General features: G+C 45.1%; 1 protein-coding gene across 1 annotated transcript in view; it reads left to right on the top strand.

Annotated features, from left to right (window-relative positions):
• arhgef39 (Rho guanine nucleotide exchange factor (GEF) 39) overlaps nt 1-24,929 on the top strand; it is a gene marked incomplete at both ends in the record, with an annotated part of 56,687 nt that overhangs the window by 27,407 nt on the left and 4,351 nt on the right. The window contains 3 exons of the mRNA XM_079236020.1: nt 2,660-2,788; nt 9,232-9,461; nt 22,892-22,980. Coding sequence (XP_079092146.1) covers nt 2,660-2,788; nt 9,232-9,461; nt 22,892-22,980 — 448 coding nt within the window. The remainder of the gene's footprint in view (nt 1-2,659; nt 2,789-9,231; nt 9,462-22,891; nt 22,981-24,929) is intronic.

Genomic DNA, 24,929 nt, shown 5'->3' on the forward strand with positions numbered 1-24,929 from the left:
TGTGTGTGTGTGTGTGTGTGTGTGTGTGTGTGTGTGTGTGTGTGTGTGTGTGTGTGTGTGTGTGTGTGTGTGTAAAATGGCCTGGTTGTATTGTAAAGGGAATTATTTAAAAAAGGAATTCCAGACAAATCACATTGTATATGATTAAGCAAACTAGCAGATCTAATCACAAGAGGCTTTGTTGTTGTTTTCTATTGTTGCTCTGTGTCAGTTTGCTCTTCCTCTTCCTCTTCCTCGCCCCCCAGCTCCCTTCTTCGCCTCGCGGTGCATCGGGGCAGATTTAATTGTTGTAATTGCTCCAGGAGTTTGTCAGCTGGTTGCATGGGACCTCTGCCGCCAGGTCGCTGTGGAGGCAACCAGGTCTCAGGCTTCACAATGAACGTTACCCGTCTTCCCACCATGAAGTGGAGCGCGGTCTAAGTAGTGAATAAATGGAATAAAGAGGAGGAAGACGCCTTCCGAATGTCTAATGGACCGGATGTATTATTAATGCCTCGGCCAGAAGAATACTGTAATTAGGAGTTGTTGTTTTTCTAAAGCAGGCAATGCAAAGTATTCCAAACACGCACAACAAAGGGAAAACAAGTCTACACGGATGCCTTGTTTGGTTTACATTGTAATTGTTGTGAAGTTAAGCGAGCCAATTAGGCCGTGATTATTTGAGTGTGGAAGAGTCGCCCTGAGGATCAAGTTCGTTTCAGTGCTCGGAACAAAAGCGGGAAAAGTTGAGCTTGAAATTAGAATCGGTCTGTTTGTTGTTATTTTGGACGCGTTAATGATGTAGTTCTAAATGTTTACAGCAATTATTATGGCTGCAGCGCAGCAATTGGAAGCGACTGTCTATTTTGATGATTTGCCTATTCGTTGTGGTTGTGAAGCTTTGTAGAATAAAGTTCGTGAAAGAGTTGTTCACGTGCAGATACTGAGCATGTGGCATGATTCAGTTTGAGTGATTATTGAGTGGTTGTTCCTCAGTCTGGTGTAGAGAAGGGAAAGGTACACTGAACCTTGCTACTCACTCCTCTTTTGTGTACTGTTGGATCGCATATTTCTGAATGACTACCACCCATTTTTGTTCATTGTGTTAAGGTAACGTTGAAACCATTGTTTTTTTTTGTGACATGTGAAAAAAGAGTTTAGTGGAAAGTCTGCTGTCACTGAGCTGTACAACGTCCACTGTGTCTTTCAGTCCAACTCCAGCAGAGTGAGACCTCTCTCCTGGAGGAGCACCTCACGTCTGTTCCATTCTCCCAGTTCCTCTTTCATTCAGACATCATCATTTAGGCTCATGGGCGTAGTGCCGGAGCTATTTGGATTCATTAGCTTGTGAACAAGTGTCCGCCTGAGAAGATACACATATAATTAACATTTAACATTATTAATACAAATAAAGTACAGCAATTAAACGTAAGGTTTCCTGTGTGTGTGTGTGTGTGTGTGTGTGTGTGTGTGTGTGTGTGTGTGTGTGTGTGTGTGTAATACTGCTCAAAACTCTGGGGTCAGCTGTTATTTAACATTGATGTTTTTTCTTCTTTCATCGATTTAAACGGAGACCAAAACAGTAGAATTCTGACACCAGATGTATGCATTTCATTCACATTTTTTTGGCCCCTAAAGTGATTACAAGGTGCCCACGGTGTGTTTATATTTTGTTTTCCAGTCCAGAAAAGCGTGCGTGACCCTCAATCCTTATTGAACCACACTGGTGCATCTGGGCCCTGTGCATTATGGGTAGTCGTGCTCAAAGTGAAGGTTTGAACTGCGATTTGTGAGTTCTTCCAAAAGCCTTCATACAAAGTCACATCTATTTGCAAAGAGGACTTTTCTACAGCCAGCCTCCTGACGCCTGACTGCAACACATCCAGCCGACCTTCACCTCCTGAACGGGTTTATTTAAGGAAGAGAGCGCTGCTTATTGGGGGCAGCTGCTGTTTGCATCCAATTACAGACTGACAGCAGACCGATTCACAGAAGGGCCGTGGATTATGGGCTACAAAGGCCACAGTGGTGGAGACCAGCATCCCTCTAATTAATTTGACCATGTTAAGGCGTCCTAACACACCTTAAGCAGACCGCCGGGTCCAATCAGGACTGTTTGGATATTTTAATTTGCACAACTTAGTTCTCTGCAAGAGAAAACTGCTTCACAGGTCTGTTCCTTATTCAGAGAGGCACTGTGGCCGAGACCATCGAGGGTGAATGTAGTGAAATGCAGTCGATGCCAGCAGAAGTCACATGATAGTCCGTGAATCAGGATCACCATACATTCTCACGTAAACGCCAGTATTCAAACAATGGCTCTATAATTGTCTGGGGGCTTGGCCATGAATATGTAAATGTCAATACATATTGTGATATAGGAATACATCTATTGAAGTTAAGTAATGTGAGCAGACCGGGATATCTCTCTTGAATACCAAGTTCAATGAGTCCCAATGAAATCACGTTGATGCAAGACTGTCACTGATTTGATGTCTAATATTTACCCAGAGACATTCTGGTGCGTGTCCTCATATGCAGGGTCAAACCAACGTGAGTGTGTGTCCTCATATGCAGGGTCAAACCAACGTGAGTGTGTGTCCTCATATGCAGGGTCAAACCAACGTGAGTGTGTGTCCTCATACGCAGGGTCAAACCAATGAGTGTGTGTCTCCTTCAGGTGCGCTGGCCGCGGTGGACCAGGTCTCCCAGCGGATCCAGAACAACAGCCGGCGCCATGAGAACCACCTGCAGCTCTGCCGGGTGCAGAAACTGCTGAAGGGGCGAAAGACGAAGGTGTCGGCTGCAGGTTAGAGCCTCTGATCACATATTCCTTTCATCTGCTGCACCAAAGGAGCACCTCATCTCCTCTCTGCATGTATTGCTGCGCGTCCTTGGGGAGAGCAGAGAAGCTGAAGGGAAATGAAGTTCAGTGTGGAGACGGTCTGACTGGATTGCTTTTAATCAATAGACTTCATTGGACTTTCTGCACACTGGCCCCACTTCATTAATAGAGCATTACTGCTAACTGTTAGCGAGTGTTTATTTCCTCTACTTGTGGAGCGGTGGCCCTGCTTTCCCTGCTTTCCCTGCTTTCCCTGCCGCTCCCCCTCCCGGTGTTTGTCTGGCCTCCTCGTTGCTCCGCTCACCCTGCCAATCTCCCCCAGGACCAATTAGAGCCCAGCCTCATCTTGCAGACCAGCAGATAAAAAGGAAGCGTGTGTGTGTGTGTGTGTGTGTGTGTGTGTGTGTTTTCTGGATATGAGTGAATGCACAAGCGCACCAAGCCGTGAGTGTGTTTTTTTCTTTTTTTCCGTGTGTGATGGCGCCGGCTGGAAGCGAGCACTGAATAGCAGCTCATCTCTGTAATGCCGATGTGGGAAGTTTCAAAAGCTTCCTCTCATCCGAGTTCTCAGGCCCTCGCAACTTCGCCGGCTTCCTCTCCAGCTAATAAAGCTGCGGTCCCACCAGGCAGACTTCAGAGCAGCAGCAGCAGCGCCGCCCCGCACCGACCCGGCCTCCTTCCTCCCCACCAACACGGCTCTAATGTGGGGAAAGAAAAGTGCTCTGCCTTGTACAGATGAGAAGCGCAGCCCTCAAACATATTAAGTAGCTCTGCAGGAGATGAGGGGTGTGAGACACAAAGCCTGAATCAATGGGACATCGATACGGCAGGCAGTCGGCCCGTTTCCCTGGGAGGCCGCAGATTTGTGTCTGCCTGCCTGTTCCTTCAATTTGAAACAAAGATGTCTCACATTTTCTATCCTGTTTCACATTGATTCTTTCCAATTGATGTCCCTTTATGTTCCTGACTGTGTTGTGGGTTTTTACCTGTTTTTTCTCTCGGGGTCAAGCAGAGAACCTCATTAAATTAAGCTTTCATGTACGCTTAAAAAGAACTTGTAGAGAAACAGGAATTACGAAATGTTCATGAGCTGAAACATTTGGAAGATTTATCAGTTAATTCACAGACAAATCATTTTGCCCAGTTAATCATTGAAGTTATTCATCAGCAAACACAGCAGATGCACATGGTCGTGGGCTCTGGGACTGCAATGGCTCTTAACTCTCTTTGGACCCACAGTCCATACAAAAAGCATAAAGAGAGCTTCAGCTCAGATTTAATTTTTTAACTGAAATCTAAAATGTCCTGAATTTTAAGTAGATTGGTTGCTGAGTTACATACAATAGGTATTGTAGTCTTTAATAATAAAAGGTAGTTCTTGATACTTAAGATCTTCCTCTATGAACTCAAACACATTCTCTCTCTCTCAAATGTACTTTGAAATGAACACATCAAAGTGTATTAGATTATGGATCAATAGTTTTGGTCCTCGCGTCGTTTCCTCTGCTTCGTTGTTATCGTTCTCTCGCTCGTCGCTCTGCTGTACTGGAGAACATTCATCCTTTTATTCCTTTACGGTTTCTGTGTGAACTTCACAATAGTCGTAGAACAAAATAAGCATTAATAAGAAAAGGAAAGTCCAAACCATGACTTCAGGACACACACACACACACACACACACACACACACACACACACACCTATGACTACATACAAATGCTGTTTTGTTTAGAATATGGTTTTACACAAATATATGAATTTACGATGGCAGCTAAAAGAAAGCTAGCTAGCTAACGCTGTGAACGTAGCTAACATTAGCTAACGTTAGCCACGTTAGCTGCGTTCTTGGAACAAAGCAGGCACGTGCGAGGATTATCAGCATGTCTGTTATTGATGAGTCTTGCACACGCTTGCAGGATGCAGATCTTTCCAACACAAGGCGGTGGCACTCTGCAGTCTTCATTCTAGAAAATACTACTGCATTTGTCCACAGGGGGCGCCTACATAATCATAATGTCCACTAGACGTGGTCTCTGACCCACAATGAAATACCTCCAGTACTGTTCGGTAAACAAAGTAGTAGAAGTCTTTTGACTCGACCCTCATTCGTCCACAGCAGCTCTGCCTCTGCTATTCGGACACATCAGGGGGAACTCTTTGTAGATCAATCTTTATTTAGTGCCCCACCTGGTCCGGCCCAAAAGACTTTGTAGTGGAGCAGAGGTGCTCTTTGACAAGGGAAGCTGAAAGGCCCAGACACGGAGAGGAGTGCTCACACTTCCTGCCCTTTGAACCGGCTGCTGCCTCCAAGCAGCGCGGCCGGTCAGATGAGAGCAGGGGGTCTGAGGAGGTCCACAAAGAGACCATCAGACCTCTGGCTCTGTCAACTCGCTCCATCAGGGGGTCTGACCGGGGGCAGCTCATGCACTTTAAAGGTTAGGGGACTAGCACTGCAGTTAGTTTGAATTCTTTCTTCAAAACAAAAGAACCTGAAGTCGTTGTTTTTATTCAGTCACAAGAGATAGCAGTCAGACATTAAGACGTAGTGTCCATGTTATTTCACCCCTGAACTGTTGGTCACACGTGAAGCGGAGGAGCCGTGGGAGATCCCAGCCTGTCTGTTCATCAGCACACTGAAACACATCAGTTTCAGCCCGCTGGACACCGGCAGACTTCTGATGCTCCAGTGAACATGTGGCGCATTACTGCCCACTCATTCACTACAACATATGCTGTGATCACAGAATGATGCCATGTCTTTCTTTAATAATAATCATTATAATACTCCTAAAGTCAGACTTTAAATAACAAGCACATTTCCTTTCCTGTTACAGTCTCCTATTCTACCTCCTGATGGAGTCCTCTTCCTCTTCCTGGCCCTCGGACCTCTTACAGAGATCTTCAAGCACTACATTCAACTTAATGAATCTTCCTTTTACTGCAGTTATGAGGCCAGAAAGAGCATTTGCACCAGACAGCAGGTCTGTCCAGAGAAGCATGCCAGTTACCACGAGGATGAAAGTGGCATGAGGACATTTCCTACTCCAGTTCTCTTTTATTCAAACTGTCCTGAACTGAGTGGGGATTGTAACACATTCAAAATGACGACTTGCTCTGTGTCTTTAAAGGGTTGTATAAGGCTCAATATATGTATATAATATTCATTAGAAGGATCACTACCAACGCTCCAATCTCCACACACCACCTGAGAGAGTCACGGCGTGTTTCCTGCCGGTTGGGTTTGAGACCCATGGCATTTTAAAAGCAATTTGACCCCCGCCTGGCCCCAGCCACTTAATCTCAGTGGGCTTGTCTGTACCTGGAAATGTTCCCTCGGAGCCCCAGAGGCACAGCTCTGGCCACTAGCTGCAATCACAGGCTACTGGCCGGGGCAATTACAAAACACCCTGGACCCAGGCAGACGTTTTCATCTTATCTATCCAAATGTCAGCCTCTTGCTTATTAGCTATCATCACGCCACTGCCAATCATACGGGAAGAGATGAGAGCTTTCCTCAGTCTGCTTACCTCCCACCGAGTCCGTCTTGGACTCTTTCGTCCTCATTTATCTTTTCAATTCAGCACGGCTTAGTTAGTCTCATTATTTGTGTGCTCCGCCGCTCTGCAGTTTGATGCCGAGGACACTGATATAACCATTTATTATAACCGACGTGGTGATGCTGGTTGAACCTGCATCGCTGCGCCATCTGAATGCCAGTTGTCTTTGTTTTGCGGTTCAGTGGCGTTTTAATAATCCAAATTCGGTATTGAATCCAAATCCTTTTCCATCCCTCATCGAAATTTCTATTTTTCTGTTTTGAACTTTTGCAAGTACCTTGAGTCAACAAGAACTCAAACTCAAAGATCGCGAATGTTGACGACCTCTAGCTAAAAACTGCACATGAGCTGAGCAGCAGAGGGCATGAAATGCTGAGTCGTCATTCTGTTGGTGTGTTGACCAGACAGCAACCGGTTGTTTAATTCCACCATTAAGTGATTGTCTTTTAGCTCCAGGTGATATAATTTGCTGCAGGTTTTATAATTGTAACCGAAGCGATAGTTAGCTTAAAATGAGAGCCTGCTAATGTAAGTAGAATGTCTTAAAGATAGGAATGGTTACGTTGAGAAAACAGCATTAGTAACACACTTACAGCGTGTGAATTCAGGCTTCCCTCCCCCAAAATGATCATAATGAGCGTGAGCAATGAACGTGGCTACCGTTCGTACTCCAGCTAGCTGCTGAGGAAGACTCCGGTGCAATGAGGGCTCGCAGGCAGCAGGAAGTCCTGACGAAGGGCCGGACGGCACATTGCACTCCACGGGGACCAGAGCTTTCTCGTCTTGTTTGTTTTGTCGGAGCATTTTATTTATTGATTGCTGATGGGATGTAAAGAGAATTTCACCAAAGATATCAAAAAACGTTTTGCCCTTGCTTTATAATGTTAACAAAGCCAAGCAAGGTCAAATGTATGGCCTTGATCTGGATGCAGAACAGGACTTGTATGAAGATGGTTCTGGAGTTTAAATATCATTTCACTAACAATCTACACAAGAGACCCAATGCAAAAGAACGGAAACTGATTTGGCGCTGAAGGCAATGCAGTCTGCAGGTCTGCTAGTCAGTGGTTTAAACAGCGTGAGGCTCCAGTAACGGGGATTAACTCATGATTGCTCAGGCTGGTGGAGTGTGTGTTCATTCAGTGTGTTTTCAGTGTGTTCAGTGTGTGTTCATTCAGTGTGTTCAGTGTGTTCATTCAGTGTGTTCAGTGTGTGTTCATTCAGTGTGTTTTCAGTGTGTTCAGTGTGTGTTCATTCAGTGTGTTTTCAGTGTGTTCAGTGTGTGTTCATTCAGTGTGTTCAGTGTGTGTTCATTCAGTGTGTTCAGTGTGTGTATTCAGTGTGTGTTCGGTGTTCAGTGTGTGTATTCAGTGTGTGTTCGGTGTTCAGTGTGTTCATTCAGTGTGTTCAGTGTGTTCGTTCAGTGTGTTCAGTGTGTGTTCATTCAGTGTGTGTTCGGTGTTCAGTGTGTGTTCATTCAGTGTGTTCAGTGTGTGTTCATTCAGTGTGTGTTCATTCAGTGTGTGTTCATTCAGTGTGTTCAGTGTGTGTTCATTCAGTGTGTTCAGTGTGTGTTCATTCAGTGTGTTCAGTGTGTGTTCATTCAGTGTGTGTTCGGTGTTCAGTGTGTTCGTTCAGTGTGTGTTCATTCAGTGTGTTCATTCAGTGTGTGTTCATTCAGTGTGTTCAGTGTGTGTTCGGTGTGTGTTCGGTGTTCAGTGTGTTCGTTCAGTGTGTTCAGTGTGTGTTCATTCAGTGTGTGTTCATTCAGTGTGTTCAGTGTGTTCGTTCAGTGTGTTCATTCAGTGTGTATTCAGTGTGTGTTCATTGTGTGAACAGTGTGTTAATTCAGTGTGTGTTCAGTGTGTGTTCAGTGTGTTCATTGTTTGATCAGTATGTTAATTCAGTGTGTTCACTGTGTGTTCAGGGTGTGTTCAGTGTGTTCATTCAGTGTGTTCAGTGTGTGTTCGGGGTGTATTCAGTGTGTGTTTGGGGTGTATTCAGTGTGTGTTCGGGGTGTATTCAGTGTGTGTTCGGGGTGTATTCAGTGTGTGTTCGGGGTGTATTCAGTGTGTGTTCAGTGTATTCAGTGTGTGTTCGGGGTGTATTCAGTGTGTTCAGTGTGATCACAACAGGAAGCAGTGGTAAAGTAATAAAGCCCGCCTCTTGATTGGCTGCTTAGTTCAGTGTGTCTTTGAGCGCCTGCCACTGACCAGTTGAGAACATTTTAAACGCGTTCCATCCGACATCACAGCACACAGCGGTTCTGTGAGGCTCATTCCTGACCGGACACTGCGGATTGATTTCAGTGGCATTGAAAATAGAATTTAAAAGATGTGATTAGTGATTTCTCTTTCTAATCATTTCCCTGACAGTTTATAACCTTATATATTAAATTGTGTTTAAATGTCTGGGACTTGAATCCCATTCTGTGTTATTCGTTAAAATAAACAGACACAAAAACTACTGCGAGGACCTTCATTTTAATTGACATATATCGTTCATATTTTGAAGGTATTGTTTCCATATTTTCATTGTAATTTTCTCATTTACAGCTTTCATTTAATTTCAGATATATTCTACGTTAGTTATACATTTAGTATTTGTATCTTAATATGTTTACTTTAGCTTCTGCAGCACATCTCCCGGGTGACGTCCCTTTCAGCACACTGACTTTAATACTGAGTGAAATTAAAACAATACACCTTTATTTGATTTACTAAGATGTGTACATTTGCCATCAAACAAGCGACCTGAAGGATTTGATGAGCAATGCCATCGAACCCTTTGGTCTCTTGGTCTGTGATGCGTCCCACATGACGACCTCTCTGTCCCGTGTTTCCTCTCTCAGGGAGGTGGTACATCCGCGAGGGCTGGCTGAAGGTGGTTCCCCGTAAAGGAGCGGACGCCACGCCCAAGATGTTCTTCCTGTTCTCCGACATGCTGCTGCAGGCCAAGCGCTGCAGTCCGCTGCAGCTCACCAGCAGAGAGCAGTTCAGCGGCCAGCACGCCTTCCCCCTGCAGGACAGCTCCGTGGAGAAGGTGTTCGGACACACCCGCAGCCAGGGAGGCCTGCTCAGCGTGAGGAGAGGGGGGAGAGGGAGGGGGGTTTATGTATCAGACGGGGTCAGGGAGTCCTGGCCCACCTAGGAATGTACTGGTTTCCAAATGAGCATGGGATGGGTTTATATAAATACAAGAAATAGAAGTCTCGGCTAAGGCAAAGATGTATTCCAAAACTGAACGTAATAATGTGTTTTAATCTTTCTATTTCAGTCCCCAATAACCTTCCAATGTGCACGTGCCGCATACATATAGTATTAAAACATACCTGGATAATCGATGCAGTGTATACTGTAGAATATTATTAATATTTCTCCCACCAGGGCAGTAATGAGTCCATACTCTGATGCGCTCTAGTCCACTAGAAGAGCGTTTGAGGTTGGTTTTGTTCGTATGAACGTGGTTTGGATATGAGCGGGTTGTCCGCTAATTGTGTGTGTGTGTGTGTGTGTGTGTGTGTGTGTGTGTGTGTGTGTGTGTGTGTGTGTGTGTGTGTGTGTGTGTGTGTGTGTGTGTGTGTGTGTGTGGTTGACAGCTCTGTGACGACGATATCGCTTCAAGTACTACTTTGCTAGACGTAGTTATTATTATTATTTTTTTTTATTAGTTCAGAATTCATGATTCTCAGAAATCATCGTCACGTGAGATTGGCACGGGTTACCATGGTTACGCACGTCCAAGCGGCCAGGAGGCTCTCAGGAAGAGACGATTACTCCGGTTCAGTGCGTCCTGAAGATGAGACATTCAATAATAAACATAACACAGGAACAGGCATGAGGATGTGTTGGTGCTGCCTGTTCCCTTATTATTATTATTGTTATTATTGTTATTATTATTATCGTCAGCTTACCAGAGCAGATTCATCAAGTCCCGTCTGTTGGAACATCTCACACATCCAAGTGTTCCAGACTCGGTTCTTCATGTGAGACGTGGGGAAGTTTCTGAGTGTTTGTTGGGCAGCAGGTGGAGAGACATCTGTTCTCTGATTGAAGACACACACCAGTGAGTCCTCACAGAGGAATGGTTTCAGTCCCACTGCCGATGTGGTGCTGGGATGTGTCTTCCTTACGGCCACACGGGTTCCCTTGAAGTAGAATGTCCTTAGAGGTGATTGTCAGAGACCTGATTACTTGTCAAAGGAGCCCAGAAGCCAGACCTGTGGCGGTCCCTCCTCCCAGTGTGATCCTTCCTCCCAGTCTGATCGTCTCCCAGTCTGAAGGTCTCGCAGTCTGATCGTTTCCCAGTCTAAACCGTCTCCCAGTCTGATTGTCTCCCAGTCTGATTGTCTCCCAGTCTGATTGTCTCCCAGTATGATCGTCTCCCAGTCTGATCGTTTCCCAGTCTAAACCGTCTCCCAGTCTGATTGTCTCCCAGTCTGATCGTTTCCCAGTCTAAACCGTCTCCCAGTCTGATTGTCTCCCAGTCTGATTGTCTCCCAGTCTGATTGTCTCCCAGTCTGATTGTCTCCCAGTCTGATTGTCTCCCAGTCTGATCGTCTCCCAGTCTGATCGTCTCCCAGTCTAAACCGTCTCCCAGTATGATCGTCTCCCAGTCTGAAGGTCTCGCAGTCTGATCGTCTCCCAGTCTAAACCGTCTCCCAGTCTGATTGTCTCCCAGTCTGATCGTCTCCCAGTCTGATCGTCTCCCAGAATGATCGTCTCCCAGTCTAAACCGTCTCCCAGTCTGATCATCTCCCAGTCTGAAGGTCTCCCAGTCTGATCGTCTCCCAGTCTGATCGTCTCCCAGTCTGATCGTCTCCCAGTCTAAACCGTCTCCCAGTCTAAACCGTCTCCCAGTCTGATCGTCTCCCAGTCTGATCGTCTCCCAGTCTGATCGTCTCCCAGTCTGATCGTCTCCCAGTCTGATCGTCTCCCAGTCTAAACCGTCTCCCAGTCTGATTGTCTCCCAGTCTGATCGTCTCCCAGAATGATCGTCTCCCAGTCTAAACCGTCTCCCAGTCTGATCATCTCCCAGTCTGATCGTCTCCCAGTCTGATCGTCTCCCAGTCTGATCGTCTCCCAGTCTGATCGTCTCCCAGTCTGATCGTCTCCCAGTCTAAACCGTCTCCCAGTCTGATTGTCTCCCAGTCTGATCGTCTCCCAGTCTAAACCGTCTCCCAGTCTGATCGTCTCCCAGTCTGATCGTCTCCCAGAATGATCGTCTCCCAGTCTAAACCGTCTCCCAGTCTGAAGGTCTCCCAGTCTGAAGGTCTCCCAGTCTGATCGTCTCCCAGTCTGATCGTCTCCCAGTCTGATCGTCTCCCAGTCTAAACCGTCTCCCAGTCTAAACCGTCTCCCAGTCTGATCGTCTCCCAGTCTAAACCGTCTCCCAGTCTGATCGTCGAATACTCATCATTTTAAATGCTGTCTGTATAAGCAGTTTTAAATTAGGATGAATCTAACATTTCATTAAAAAATATTTATAGATTCATAGATTGATCCATCTATTATTTTTTTTACAATTAATAAATGAATCCTTTGGTCTGTAAAATGTCTCATTACACTTCTACGGAGCTCAAGATGTTTTAGTTTCCTTTGTTCTTCTTGAGCAGCTTTGCATGTTCTGATTGATATTAGTTTGAGATATTCACGTAAAGATGTCCTCTTGATGGCTGATCAGGTAATCAACTCGCATCAAATACAGTTCAACCTCGCATTCAACACACACACACACACACACACACACACACACACACACACACACACACACACACACACACACACACGTTGGTCAGCACCATAATAAGTATTGTAGTTTGATACCTGCTCCTATAATGCGAGCTGTGCCAGCGTGGTGCTGCCGTGCAGCCGGTTCACCTGCCTCATAATCAGCCGGTTCACCTGCCTCATAATCAGCCGGTTCACCTGCCTCATAATCAGCCGGTTCACCTGCCTCATAATCAGCCAATAGGATCCTCTGACATTCAGGAGAGTCGAGGGACATGAACCCACGATTTGGGACCCGGAGACGTCGGCTGTGACTTCATCTGCTGAAGGCAGTGAGAATTAAAGGCATCCTTCAAGGGACTAATGAAAAGGCTGCAGATGGGGAGATTAGTCCTGTGTGTGTGTGTGCGTGTGTGTGTGTGTGTGTGTGTGTGTGTGTGTGTGTGTGTGTGTGTCAGCGTGCTGTAACAGAATCTGAGTTGCTGGATCAGATTAGGCTCCAGATCCATCTCTTCCGGCCCTCCAGTAAATACGTCTTCCTCAAGCCTGTCGCCGAGCCGCCGCGTTATCTAGCGGCAGAAATGGCATTTCATTAGCCTCTTATCCCGCCGAGGCCCGGATGCATACTCAATAGCATTACACGTAATTTCTCATAAGGACACATTATTGATCCCGGGCCCCTACCTGAGCTCAAGGAAAAGGGCTGTCAGCACTCCGGGGCCCTCCTCGTCCAGGGCCATGAAGAATTAAAGGCAAATTAAATTTGACAGCTGTAAATGCCATGGCAATCTATATGCAAAGTTTGAAGTGGGGGGGATACCTTTTATTAAAATTTCCCGTGTTCTTTTTTTTTTTTTTTTGGTCACACATGTTTGTAGAGAGCTAGCTTTTATTTGTGGCTCGCCCCACATTTTTTTCCTCTTCATCGTCTGTCTTCTCCTCCATCTGTCGACCTTCCTCATCCTCTCTCTCTCTGTCTCTCCGTCTGCAGTCTTCCTCCCGCTAATATCCCCTTTGCCGCTTGAATATTTTCTCACATCCCTGACAGATTCCCTTTGATGTATAAATAATCAAGCTAAATTATGTGCGGCGATGAGGCTCCGTGCTCCGCCGTCTCTTATTATACAAAGTAATTTCTACCTAAGAGGGTCAGATTTCCTGACAAATCCCTAATTACCGTGTTGCAATAGAAGTGGAATCTATTTGTGCATAAATCAAGCGCCGTCCCCCAAGTGCCTAATATCATGCGGCACTCAGTGCGGCCCTACTCACTGAACTCTGTAATTAGATAATACTTTTGATGATGCTACGTGTGAAATCTTAATCTATTTAAAGTATAATGAGAGACGCTCCCTGTGTAAAAACACCATTAAGTTTGATGAGCTGGACGCTCCTCTGTACCAGTGTTAAGTTCTGTCCTCATGCGCATGGAGATAATCGATATGTCACCTCAACAAGCTAGTGAGGTAAATGTGAAGGGTCATTTAATATGCTGCGGCCTAATGCTGATCCCCTGTAATTAAAGCTCCTTTTGTTTGGGCTCGGACGAGTACAATCTGAGGCTTCATGAGAGAGTTGGTAATTACTGTTGACTCAAAGGAAGAGGACCCCGTCCCTCTGAAGGGTGTGAGAACACGCTGTGCTCCTCCTGATTGTGACCGATTCTGTTGCTTTAGTCAGATGTCAGTGTGGAGACCGCTGTGCGCTGGCAGAGACCACAGGCTTTTTGCTTGCTTTGGCCTGCCCTCTACTGGTTTAACAATGTCACTGCAGTTAAAGTCCTGCTGTAGAGAGAAGAGGCCTTTGACTGACAGATAGTGAGGACGCTAAGAAGCTGACCAGCCTACAGCTTAGTATTGTTCTCTTGGAAAACCACATCATGGTGCCGGTTCTGAGGAATGTCCTCAGCGAAGCTCTTTAAAGGTGCAACGCGTAAGGTCCGGACAGACTTAAAGCTTAAGACATTGAACAATTAAACTAATGCGATTAACAGGAGATGAAGAGGTCCCGACCCGTCCTGTAGTACCACTGGAACACGGAGAGGCGATAGAGAGTCACTGTCTGTCCTCAGCCAGCACGAGAGGACAAAGAAGTCACCAAGAAACCACTTTAGCGGTTAGCAGTAACAACTCAGACAGAGCAAACCTTGGGTCTAACCACGGGGTCTAACCACGGGGTCTAACCACAGGGTCTAACCACGGGGTCTAACCACGGGGTCTAACCACGGGGTCTAACCTCAGGGTCTAACCTCAGGGTCTAACCTCAGGGTCTAACCACGGGGTCTGACCTCAGGGTCTAACCACAGGGTCTAACCACAGGGTCTAACCTCGGGGTCTAACCACGGGGTCTAACCACAGGGTCTAACCTTGGGGTCTAACCACAGGGTCTAACCTCGGGGTCTAACCACGGGGTCTGACCTCAGGGTCTAACCACAGGGTCTAACCACAGGGTCTAACCTCGGGGTCTAACCTCGGGGTCTAACCATGGGGTCTAACCTCGGGGTCTAACCTCAGGGTCTAACCACGGGGTCTAACCACGGGGTCTAACCACGGGGTCTTACCATGGGGTCTAACCACAGGGTCTAACCATGGGGTCTAACCACGGGGTCTAACCTCCCGCTAGGTACCTCCGTGACACTTAGCACACATTAACATTACGCACGGATGGAAAAAGCGGCCCCGCTTCGGGGCTTCCTAACGGACGTGTAGGAACACTTTAAAAATAAGCGGGTTTCGCGGAGGGCCAGTTCGACAGTTGGACTTCGGGAGGGTCAAATGCCGGGCAAATCGGACCGCCGGAGAGCGCGTGGCGATTTTTCAAAGTGCGGTCGGAAAATTGCAATCTCGCTCCCCGCCACCAGTGGGCGAGGGCCAAAAGACAATTGGGAACAAAACTGACACTCGGGCAATGACAGTTGGGAATATTAATGACACTCGGGGTAGCCCGCCTCAATTGTCAGTTTTGTTCCCAATTGTCACGTGACAAATGGGAACAAAAATGACAAATGGGATTTGGCAATTGGGAACAAAACTGACACTCGGGGTCGCCTGCCCTCAATTGTCAGTTTTGTTCCCAATTGTCATGTGACAAATGGGAACAAAAATGACAAATGAGACTGACAAATGGGCACAAAATTGACAATCGATGGCAATGGCCGGCGGGTCGCGCGCAAACATTTTAAAGCGCGGGATCTCCTCCGCCGTTCCTCGTACAGCGTCGAGACGTAGATATCTCGGACCAGCGTTAAATTGTAAAAAATGGATAAAAAAAATGCAATAGACAATTAGAATAAAATTCGGCCCACATTAATTTAGTCTAAATGTCATTTTGTAAGGAATCGATGCTCCTTATAATTCAAAAAATGACAATTCGACTACATTAACATGGGCAAAATAGTTAGTCTAATTGTCAGTGGCCATTGACAATTAGACTAAGTATTCGGCTCATGTTAATGTAGTCGAATTGTCATTTTGTAAGGAATCAGTAATCTTCATAATTCAAATTAATTACTTTAAAACCACTTAGAGATGTGGATTCTTTTCCTAAATTAAGAGGGGCTTCTCAACATAGATAGCATCCAATCTGGGACCGATAGCTGTAGTTGACATCTGGAAAAGTTACACAATGAGACATACATATCTCGAATCAGCGTTAAATGGCGACCATTTTGGACCCAATACCTCAGGAACTATCTAAAAAACATACACTTTGACTTTGCCACGTGTGGCCGAATTTTCACGGAATCAATGATCCTGATGATTCAAAAAATGACAATTCGACTACATTAACATGGGCAAAATAGTTAGTCTAATTGTCAGTGGCCATTGACAATTAGACTAAGTATTTGGCCCATGTTAATGTTGTCGAATTGTCATTTTGTAAGGAATCGATGATCCTTATAATTCAAAAAATGACAATTCGACTACATTAACATGGGCAAAATAGTTAGTCTAATTGTCAGTGGCCATTGACAATTAGACTAAGTATTTGGCCCATGTTAATGTTGTCGAATTGTCATTTTGTAAGGAATCGATGATCCTTATAATTCAAAAAATGACAATTCGACTACATTAACATGGGCAAAATAGTTAGTCTAATTGTCAGTGGCCATTGACAATTAGACTAAGTATTTGGCCCATGTTAATGTTGTCGAATTGTCATTTTGTAAGGAATCGATGATCCTTATAATTCAAAAAATGACAATTCGACTACATTAACATGGGCAAAATAGTTAGTCTAATTGTCAGTGGCCATTGACAATTAGACTAAGTATTCGGCTCATGTTAATGTAGTCGAATTGTCATTTTGTAAGGAATCAGTAATCTTCATAATTCAAATTAATTACTTTAAAACCACTTAGAGATGTGGATTCATTTCCTAAATTAAGAGGGGCTTTTCAACATACATACCCTCAAATCTGGGGCCAAAAGCTGCAAGTTAAAGGGTCCAAACACGGGTCCAAAGTGTAAAAAGTGACGAAAATAACCTAATATTTGTGCTTTTTCTTCCAATGGAAGAATGTCCATAATATCTCAAAGGTAAGTGCTAAAGACTTCAGAAACTTGCCTTGACCAAGATTAGAACCAGCAACTTTGTGATTCAAGGTCCGTGACTGATCACATTGAGCTAAAGCCACTTAAAAGACATAAGGATTTTAAACCATTATACTCCAATTGAGGACAACTTTACCAGTTCTTGTTGGCTCAGAGAGATGCTAAAACAGCTCGTAACGTTTTGAAACTTGGTGGGAACATTGATCCAGAAGCCTTAAATGACATACTGAAAGCACAAGTCTGCAGACCCTCTAGAAAGCTAACTTCCGGTAGCAACATGCTAGCTACTTAAAATCAAGTGGCCCTAGTAGAGCATCCTCTGATGTCCACCATACTCCAGTTTTGTGCAAAAAAGTGATTTTAAAGTGTTTCAAGTGCACCCAGCAAAATGTCACTCGAGTCGAGAAAGGCCTCTGAAAGGCCTTTTTTGAAAAATGCATTTTTGGAAATGACCCAATTGTCTGGAAATGACCCATTTGTCACAGACAGGGACAATTAGACTAACTATTTTGCCCATGTTAATGCAGTCGAATTGTCATTTTTTGAATTATAGGGATACTTGAGTCCAAATTTAGTCCAATCGTCAGTTGAGAAATCTTGAGACCAGTCTTTTAATTCAGAAAAAATACTTTACATGAACTTAGAGATGTGCATTCTTTTCCTAAATTAAGAGGGGCTTCTCAACATGCATCCCCTGAAATTTGGGGCGAAACGCTACAAGGCAAGACCCCCTAATACAGGCCCAAAGTGTGACATTTGACCCCGATTCCCTTACATTTTGTTAATGTAAAAATTGCAATAATTCCCTAAATATTAGTATTTAAACTCCCATTTTTCTCACAGACACTCAGGACAGTGCCTACAATGAGGCCATGAGGTGAAATCTCCTCTAAAACATTCACAAGAAGGAATTGGCCGGGTGCCAAGCTCCCAAATTTATGCCAATTGTCAGTGGCAAAATCTTGAAAAAGTCTTTTAATTCAAATTAATTACTTTAAAACCACTTAGAGATGTGCATTCTTTTCCTATTCAAAGAGGGGCTTCTCAACATACAGAATCTCAAATCTGGGGCCAAAAGCTGCAAGTAAAGGGCCCGAACCCGACCCTAACGACGTTGCCCTTTGATCTTTTTTGACAAGTGCAAAAATGGCCATAATCCACTAAATATTAATATCTAAGCTCCCATTTTTCTCACAGACACTCAGGAGAGGGCCTACAATGAGATCATGGGGTGAAATCCCCTTAAAAACAAGCAAAAGTCTTAATTGGCAGCATAAAATTCAGGATTTGGAGAGGGTCTTGGACTTAGCGAACCTGAGACCACCTGAAGAGTCTGGGCCGATCGGGGCTTTTTTTGTTCTGAACGTGCTAGAGCTTAGCTTTCTTTTTGAGGTTGTAGCCACTCCCAAATGGAGTCCAACCATGCCGGATGTGGCTCCGTAACCCTTAGCAACGCTGCCTGGGAGTGGCTTAAAGAACCCCGAAAAACACCAATTTCACTCCTTCAAAGGTTCATATCTCCTCAGAGAAAGATTGAAAGTGCTTGAAACTGGATGGGTCCATTGTCCTGGAAGCCCTGAATAGGATTCTAAAAGCACAAGTCTCTAGACCCTCTAGAAAGCTAACTTCCGGTAGCAACATGCTAGCTACTTAAAATCAAGTGGCCCTAGTAGAGCATCCTCTGATGTCCACCATACTCCAGTTTTGTGCAAAAAAGTGATTTTAAAGTGTTTCAAGTGCACCCAGCAAAATGTCACTCGAGTCGAGAAAGGCCTCTGAAAGGCCTTTTTTGAAAAATGCATTTTTGGAAATGACCCAATTGTCTGGAAATGACCCATTTGTCACAGACAGGGACAATTAGACTAACTATTTTGCCCATGTTAATGCAGTCGAATTGTCATTTTTTGAATTATAGGGATACTTGGGTCCAAATTTAGTCCAATCGTCAGTTGAGAAATCTTGAGACCAGTCTTTTAATTCAGAAAAAATACTTTACATGAACTTAGAGATGTGCATTCTTTTCCTAAATTAAGAGGGGCTTCTCAACATGCATCCCCTGAAATTTGGGGCGAAACGCTACAAGGCAAGACCCCCTAATACAGGCCCAAAGTGTGACATTTGACCCCAATTCCCTTACATTTTGTTAATGTAAAAATTGCAATAATTCCCTAAATATTAATATTTAAACTCCCATTTTTCTCACAGACACTCAGGACAGTGCCTACAATGAGGCCATGAGGTGAAATCTCCTCTAAAACATTCACAAGAAGGAATTGGCCGGGTGCCAAGCTCCCAAATTTATGCCAATTGTCAGTGGCAAAATCTTGAAAAAGTCTTTTAATTCAAATTAATTACTTTAAAACCACTTAGAGATGTGCATTCTTTTCCTATTCAAAGAGGGGCTTCTCAACATACAGAATCTCAAATCTGGGGCCAAAAGCTGCAAGTTAAGGGCCCGAACCCGACCCTAACGACGTTGCCCTTTGATCTTTTTTGACAAGTGCAAAAATGGCCATAATCCACTAAATATTAATATCTAAGCTCCCATTTTTCTCACAGACACTCAGGAGAGGGCCTACAATGAGATCATGGGGTGAAATCCCCTTAAAAACAAGCAAAAGTCTTAATTGGCAGCATAAAATTCAGGATTTGGAGAGGGTCTTGGACTTAGCGAACCTGAGACCACCTGAAGAGTCTGGGCCGATCGGGGCTTTTTTTGTTCTGAACGTGCTAGAGCTTAGCTTTCTTTTTGAGGTTGTAGCCACTCCCAAATGGAGTCCAACCATGCCGGATGTGGCTCCGTAACCCTTAGCAACGCTGCGTGGGAGTGGCTTAAAGAACCCCGAAAAACACCAATTTCACTCTTTCAAAGGTTCATATCTCCTCAGGGAAAGATTGAAAGTGCTTGAAACTGGATGAGTCCATTGTCCTGGAAGCCCTGAATAGGATTCTAAAAGCACAAGTCTCTAGACCCTCTAGAAAGCTAACTTCCGGTAGCAACATGCTAGCTACTTGAAACCAACTGGCCCTAGTAGAGCGTCCTCTGTTGTCCACCGTACTCTACTTTTTTGCAAAAAAGTGATTTTTGTGACCCTCTAGAAAGCTAACTTCCGGTAGCAGCATGCTAGCTAGCTAAAACCATTAGCGCATGTGACAATTAGACTAACTATTTTGCCCATGTTAATGTAGTCGAATTGTCATTTTTGAATTACAAGGATTCTCGATTCCTTACTCAAAATGTGCTCAATCGTCAGAAATGCTCCCATCGACAGTCAATTTTAAGAATGGTCATAGTACATCACAGATTAGTTCTAAAGACTCCAGATTTTGCACAGACACTCTGCAAGGGGCCTACAATGAGGTCGTGGGGTTGATATTGCTCAGTTTGAAGGTCATTTTTTTCTAAACATGTCAGAGCTTAGCTTTCTTTTTCACGTTGTAGCCACTCCCAAATGGGGCCCAACCATGTCATTTATACCACGCTAGCCCTTAGCATCGCTGCGTAGGAGTGGTTTAAAAAACCCCAAAACGCCCAAATTCACACATTCAAAGGTCAAAAGCTCCCTTAGAAAAAGTTCCAAAGTGCTTGAAACTTGGTGGAACCATTGTCCTGGATGCCCTAAATGACATACTGAAAGCACAAGTCTGTAGACCCTCTAGAAAGCTAACTTCCGGTAGCAGCATGCTAGCTAGCTAAAACCAACAGATCCTTGAAGAGAGTCCTCTGTTGTCCACCGTAGCTGATTTAAAATATTAGTTTGGAATAATAGCAAATTTCCAACCTTTTCAAGCTTTTCAAGGTCATTCAAGGTCATTCAAGGACTTTCACGGACTTTCAGATGATTTGAGGAATCTTTGTTCCATTTGTCACAAATGGCCCTAAACGTCACAATGCACTCCCACATTTGCATGAAACAAAAATGATTTAGTCACATTGTCAGTATCGTTCCTATCTGTCACAGAATCAATTATTTGTAAGTTGTCGCCCCCCGCAGGATTTTGTAGTTCAACACACCTTCACTCCCCAATTGTCATTTATTTGCCCATCTGCCAGTTTTGTTCCCAATTGACACCATGTTAATTTGTTCCATTTGTCACGGTGCCCCATTTGTCAAAAAACAAAGACACCGTGGAACATTTTTGACAATTAGAGCAAGGCCCAATGCAAAATGACTGACAATTAGCACACATTTTGGGCAATTCCCTTACCTCAGGGTCTAACCACGGGGTCTAACCACGGGGTCTAACCACGGGGTCTAACCTCAGGGTCTAACCACGGGGTCTAACCTCAGGGTCTAACCATGGGGTCTAACCACAGGGTCTAACCACGGGGTCTAACCACGGGGTCTAACCACGGGGTCTAACCACGGGGTCTAACCACAGGGTCTAACCTCAGGGTCTAACCTCAGTGTCTAACCACAGGGTCTAACCACGGGGTCTAACCTCAGGGTCTAACCTCAGGGTCTAACCACAGGGTCTAACCACAGGGTCTAACCACGGGGTCTAACCACGGGGTCTAACCACAGGGTCTAACCACAGGGTCTAACCTCAGGGTCTAACCTCAGGGTCTAACCACAGGGTCTAACCACAGGGTCTAACCACGGGGTCTAACCTCAGGGTCTAACCTCAGGGTCTAACCACAGGGTCTAACCTCAGGGTCTAACCACGGGGTCTAACCTCAGGGTCTAACCACAGGGTCTAACCTCAGGGTCTAACCACAGGGTCTAACCACAGGGTCTAACCACGGGGTCTAACCACAGGGTCTAACCACAGGGTCTAACCATGGGGTCTAACCTCAGGGTCTAACCTCAGGGTCTAACCACAGGGTCTAACCTCGGGGTCTAACCACAGGGTCTAACCTCAGGGTCTAACCACAGGGTCTAACCTCAGGGTCTAACCACGGGGTCTAACCTCAGGGTCTAACCACAGGGTCTAACCTCAGGGTCTAACCATGGGGTCTAACCATGGGGTCTAACCATGGGGTCTAACCATGGGGTCTAACCACGGGGTCTAACCACGGGGTCTAACCTCAGGGTCTAACCACAGGGTCTAACCATGGGGTCTGACCTCAGGGTCTAACCTGTGTAACGCTGGCTGAATTAATGTAAGTGCAGCTCTGCTCTCCTAAAGTCGGTCACGGAGCCGCTACACAAAGAGATCACCTGGTGGCGAGGAGGACAAAACTAACAAAAGGGACGTCTTTCCTTCTTCTTCAATACTTCATCCAATAAACCACCTCTCTAAATGATGGCCGGTGTGTAGCCCTCAGTAAACACACAGATAGCCAGCGTTAGTTATGGTCCACTCAGGAGACCATGAGGTGTTAAACTGACCTCTGATCTCATGTCATCTTCAGGGCTGAGCAGTCTCAACGTAGTTGGTGACATCTTTCAAAGTGACGTAAAAGCCATAGAAGTTGGTCGTGTTTCATGAAGTTAATCTCCAGTAATGTTCCAGTAATCTCTGGAGGATAATCTCCACAGAATGTATGTTCTGCAGCTTTAGACAGAGCGTAGCTGTGATGTGTGTTAGGACGATGTCTCGCCACCATCACACAGATCTTCATTCTGCCTCCTGTTGGCCAGCGAGGTAAACCATGTTGGAACAGAGTCTGTGTAGCACTGGAGAGCCTTGAAATATGGAGTTTCTAAAGAAGCGCTGTGGAGTGATCTCTGTGGTTAACATGAGCTGCTTAATGGACAAATAGTAAAGTCTGAAACATGATTTTAATGAGGGACAATGTGTTGATGCCTGGAGTTTGAAGTTCAGGAAGTGAATATGAACAAAACCAACTATTAGAGATTGAGAAGTGTTGTCGTTTAATCATCATTTGGAGTAAAAGGATCGTTTCATAATTCAATACGATTTTTTAACTTCAATGGAATCAGAGTGGTGAAATCATATCGAGATATCGTGATACATAATTGATAACAATGGCACACTAAGATTATTTTGCACTAAAGTTCATAATAACATGAGAAAATACTAGTTTTAATGTGTGTTTAATTCACACAGCAGCACACAGCAGTAGGCTTCACCATGTGGTTATTTCCTCCAGTCTATTTATTTATTGAAGGGCCAGAGAAGATGCCATATTGAGATATGTGTCGTGAAGGAGATATTAAAGGACTGATATCGTGATGGACGATTTTAGCCGTATCGCCCGGCTCTGGTTATGGGTCATGAAACAAGAACCATCATGTGACCAACGCCTCTCCTCTTCCTCCAGTTAAAGTTCCCCAAAGCCAAACTCCTGCTGATGTCCTGCAACCAGGAGGACCTCAACGACTGGTACCAGAGCCTGAGCGCAGCTATCGGGTACGTGGCTGACACACACACACACACACACACACACGTTTGTACATGCAATTAAATACTACATTTTCTCCCTTTTTCATGTTTACACCCAGATTTCACTAAATGTTTTGTCATGGAAATTTGGTTTAAAGTCATGGAAAAGTCATGAAACCCATTGGTCACAATGTGTATGAACCCTGACACAGGGTCCTGAGTCTTCAATAAGTCCTACAAATGACTTGCTAGTATGTAAGTTTAGAACCTTACATGATAGTGTGCTAAGTTAATACAGGCTCTCAGTATGAGAGGCGTCTGCTTTAATAGAGCAGGTGTCATGACCCACATGGCAGGTCCTCGTCAAGCAACCTGAGAGAGCAGTTGATACCTTCATTGTATGTCTGCACCATTTCATCTAATGGGCTTCATTCACCCAGAGACCAAGCCTGGCGCTCTCCTGGTTGTGTGTTCTCTAAACTTCCTTGTTGGTGATTACGTGCATTACATACGGAACAACTTTGGGATATGTACGAAGTCCGGCACGTTCCTCGTAGGTACAGCTAGGAATGCTGGACGAGAGCGTCCGGAATCCCTTATTCAGTGTTTTTGATTAACTATGTAACTCCAAACTTCACACCTCTTGGATATGTTGTGGCTCCTCCTTGCCGTGTGGAAAGCTCCTGACCCGGCAGACAGGTTGTGGGCTCTGTGTGTGGAGGGATGTGATCGTCCTGACTTTACTGCTCCACTTTATCTGGTAAATTCGCTTCTTTCGCCTTTTTGCTTTCCCGCTGTGGAAAGGGGCCGTGGCTTTTCCAGGGCTTTACTCTGTGAAAACATTTACTATTTCCACCATCCACCATTGAAGTAACCTCCAGTTCTGCTTTATACTTGTTGAGGAAGTCCCACAGACGTCCAAACATCAAACGCCCCTGTGTCTGGGTTCATAATATTACCCGCTGTCGGAGGCGGAGCGTCTCAACTCTGATTGGCTGACGCAACTCGGCATCAGGCGAATTTTTCGCAACGTTTTTTCGCCTCATTCGCGCCGCCCGGCAAAAAATATTTTTTCTCAACCATTGGCGTCTGTGCATTGCCTTTACATGTAATCTACTCCGAGAATATTTCACAACTCTTTTGGTGTGAACGCAGCGTGAGACTCAGCGGGTAAAGAATGATCGGGCTGATGCTGTACCTCCGGCCCGTCTGTCTCTCAGACAGTGACTCATTGATCAGCCAGACCTGGCCCCCGCTCCCCCAGAGGAGGGCCAGCGTCGCTGAAGGCCCGACCCCGTCGTGCCCACCACGCTAATTAGTTTATCACTTTGCTGTCAAAGAGCCGGACCGCCCAGCAGATGGGGGCTGACGGCTATGAACTCCAGGGAGGTAATTAGCAATGGTGGAGGACTGAGGAGAGGGCGGCCTGAGAGGACCAGGGGTCAGCACTTACTCCACTGGGGAGGGGGGGGTGTGTGTGTGTGTGTGTGTGTGTGTGTGTGTGTGTGTGTGTGTGTGTGTGTTAAATTATTGATTCCAAAGAGTCTCCTCACTGACTGGCTGACATCTCTGAGTCTATCGAATGTTCTCAATGATTATAAAAAATGTATTATTTTGTGTGGTGAAAGTCCTATCAGATTGGAATCCCTTGTTTCCAGGCAAAATACTCTCTTTACACACACACACACACACACACACACACACACACACACACACACACACACACACACACACACACACACACACACACACACTCTACCAGCTCCCTTCTATCTGTGACTGTAAGAAAGTTCCTATTGGTTGACTCCTGATGGAAGTTTTTATTTCTCCTTTCGTTAAAAAGAATCGTATTGATATCTATACACACACACACACACACACACACACACACACACACACACACACACACACACGCACACTCTCTCTCTCTCTCTATCTGCTCTCTGACCCTCCACCTCCCCAGGTGACATCCATGT

Source organism: Taurulus bubalis (genome assembly GCF_910589615.1).
Source record: "Taurulus bubalis genome assembly, chromosome: 20".
NCBI lineage: Eukaryota > Metazoa > Chordata > Actinopteri > Perciformes > Cottidae > Taurulus > Taurulus bubalis.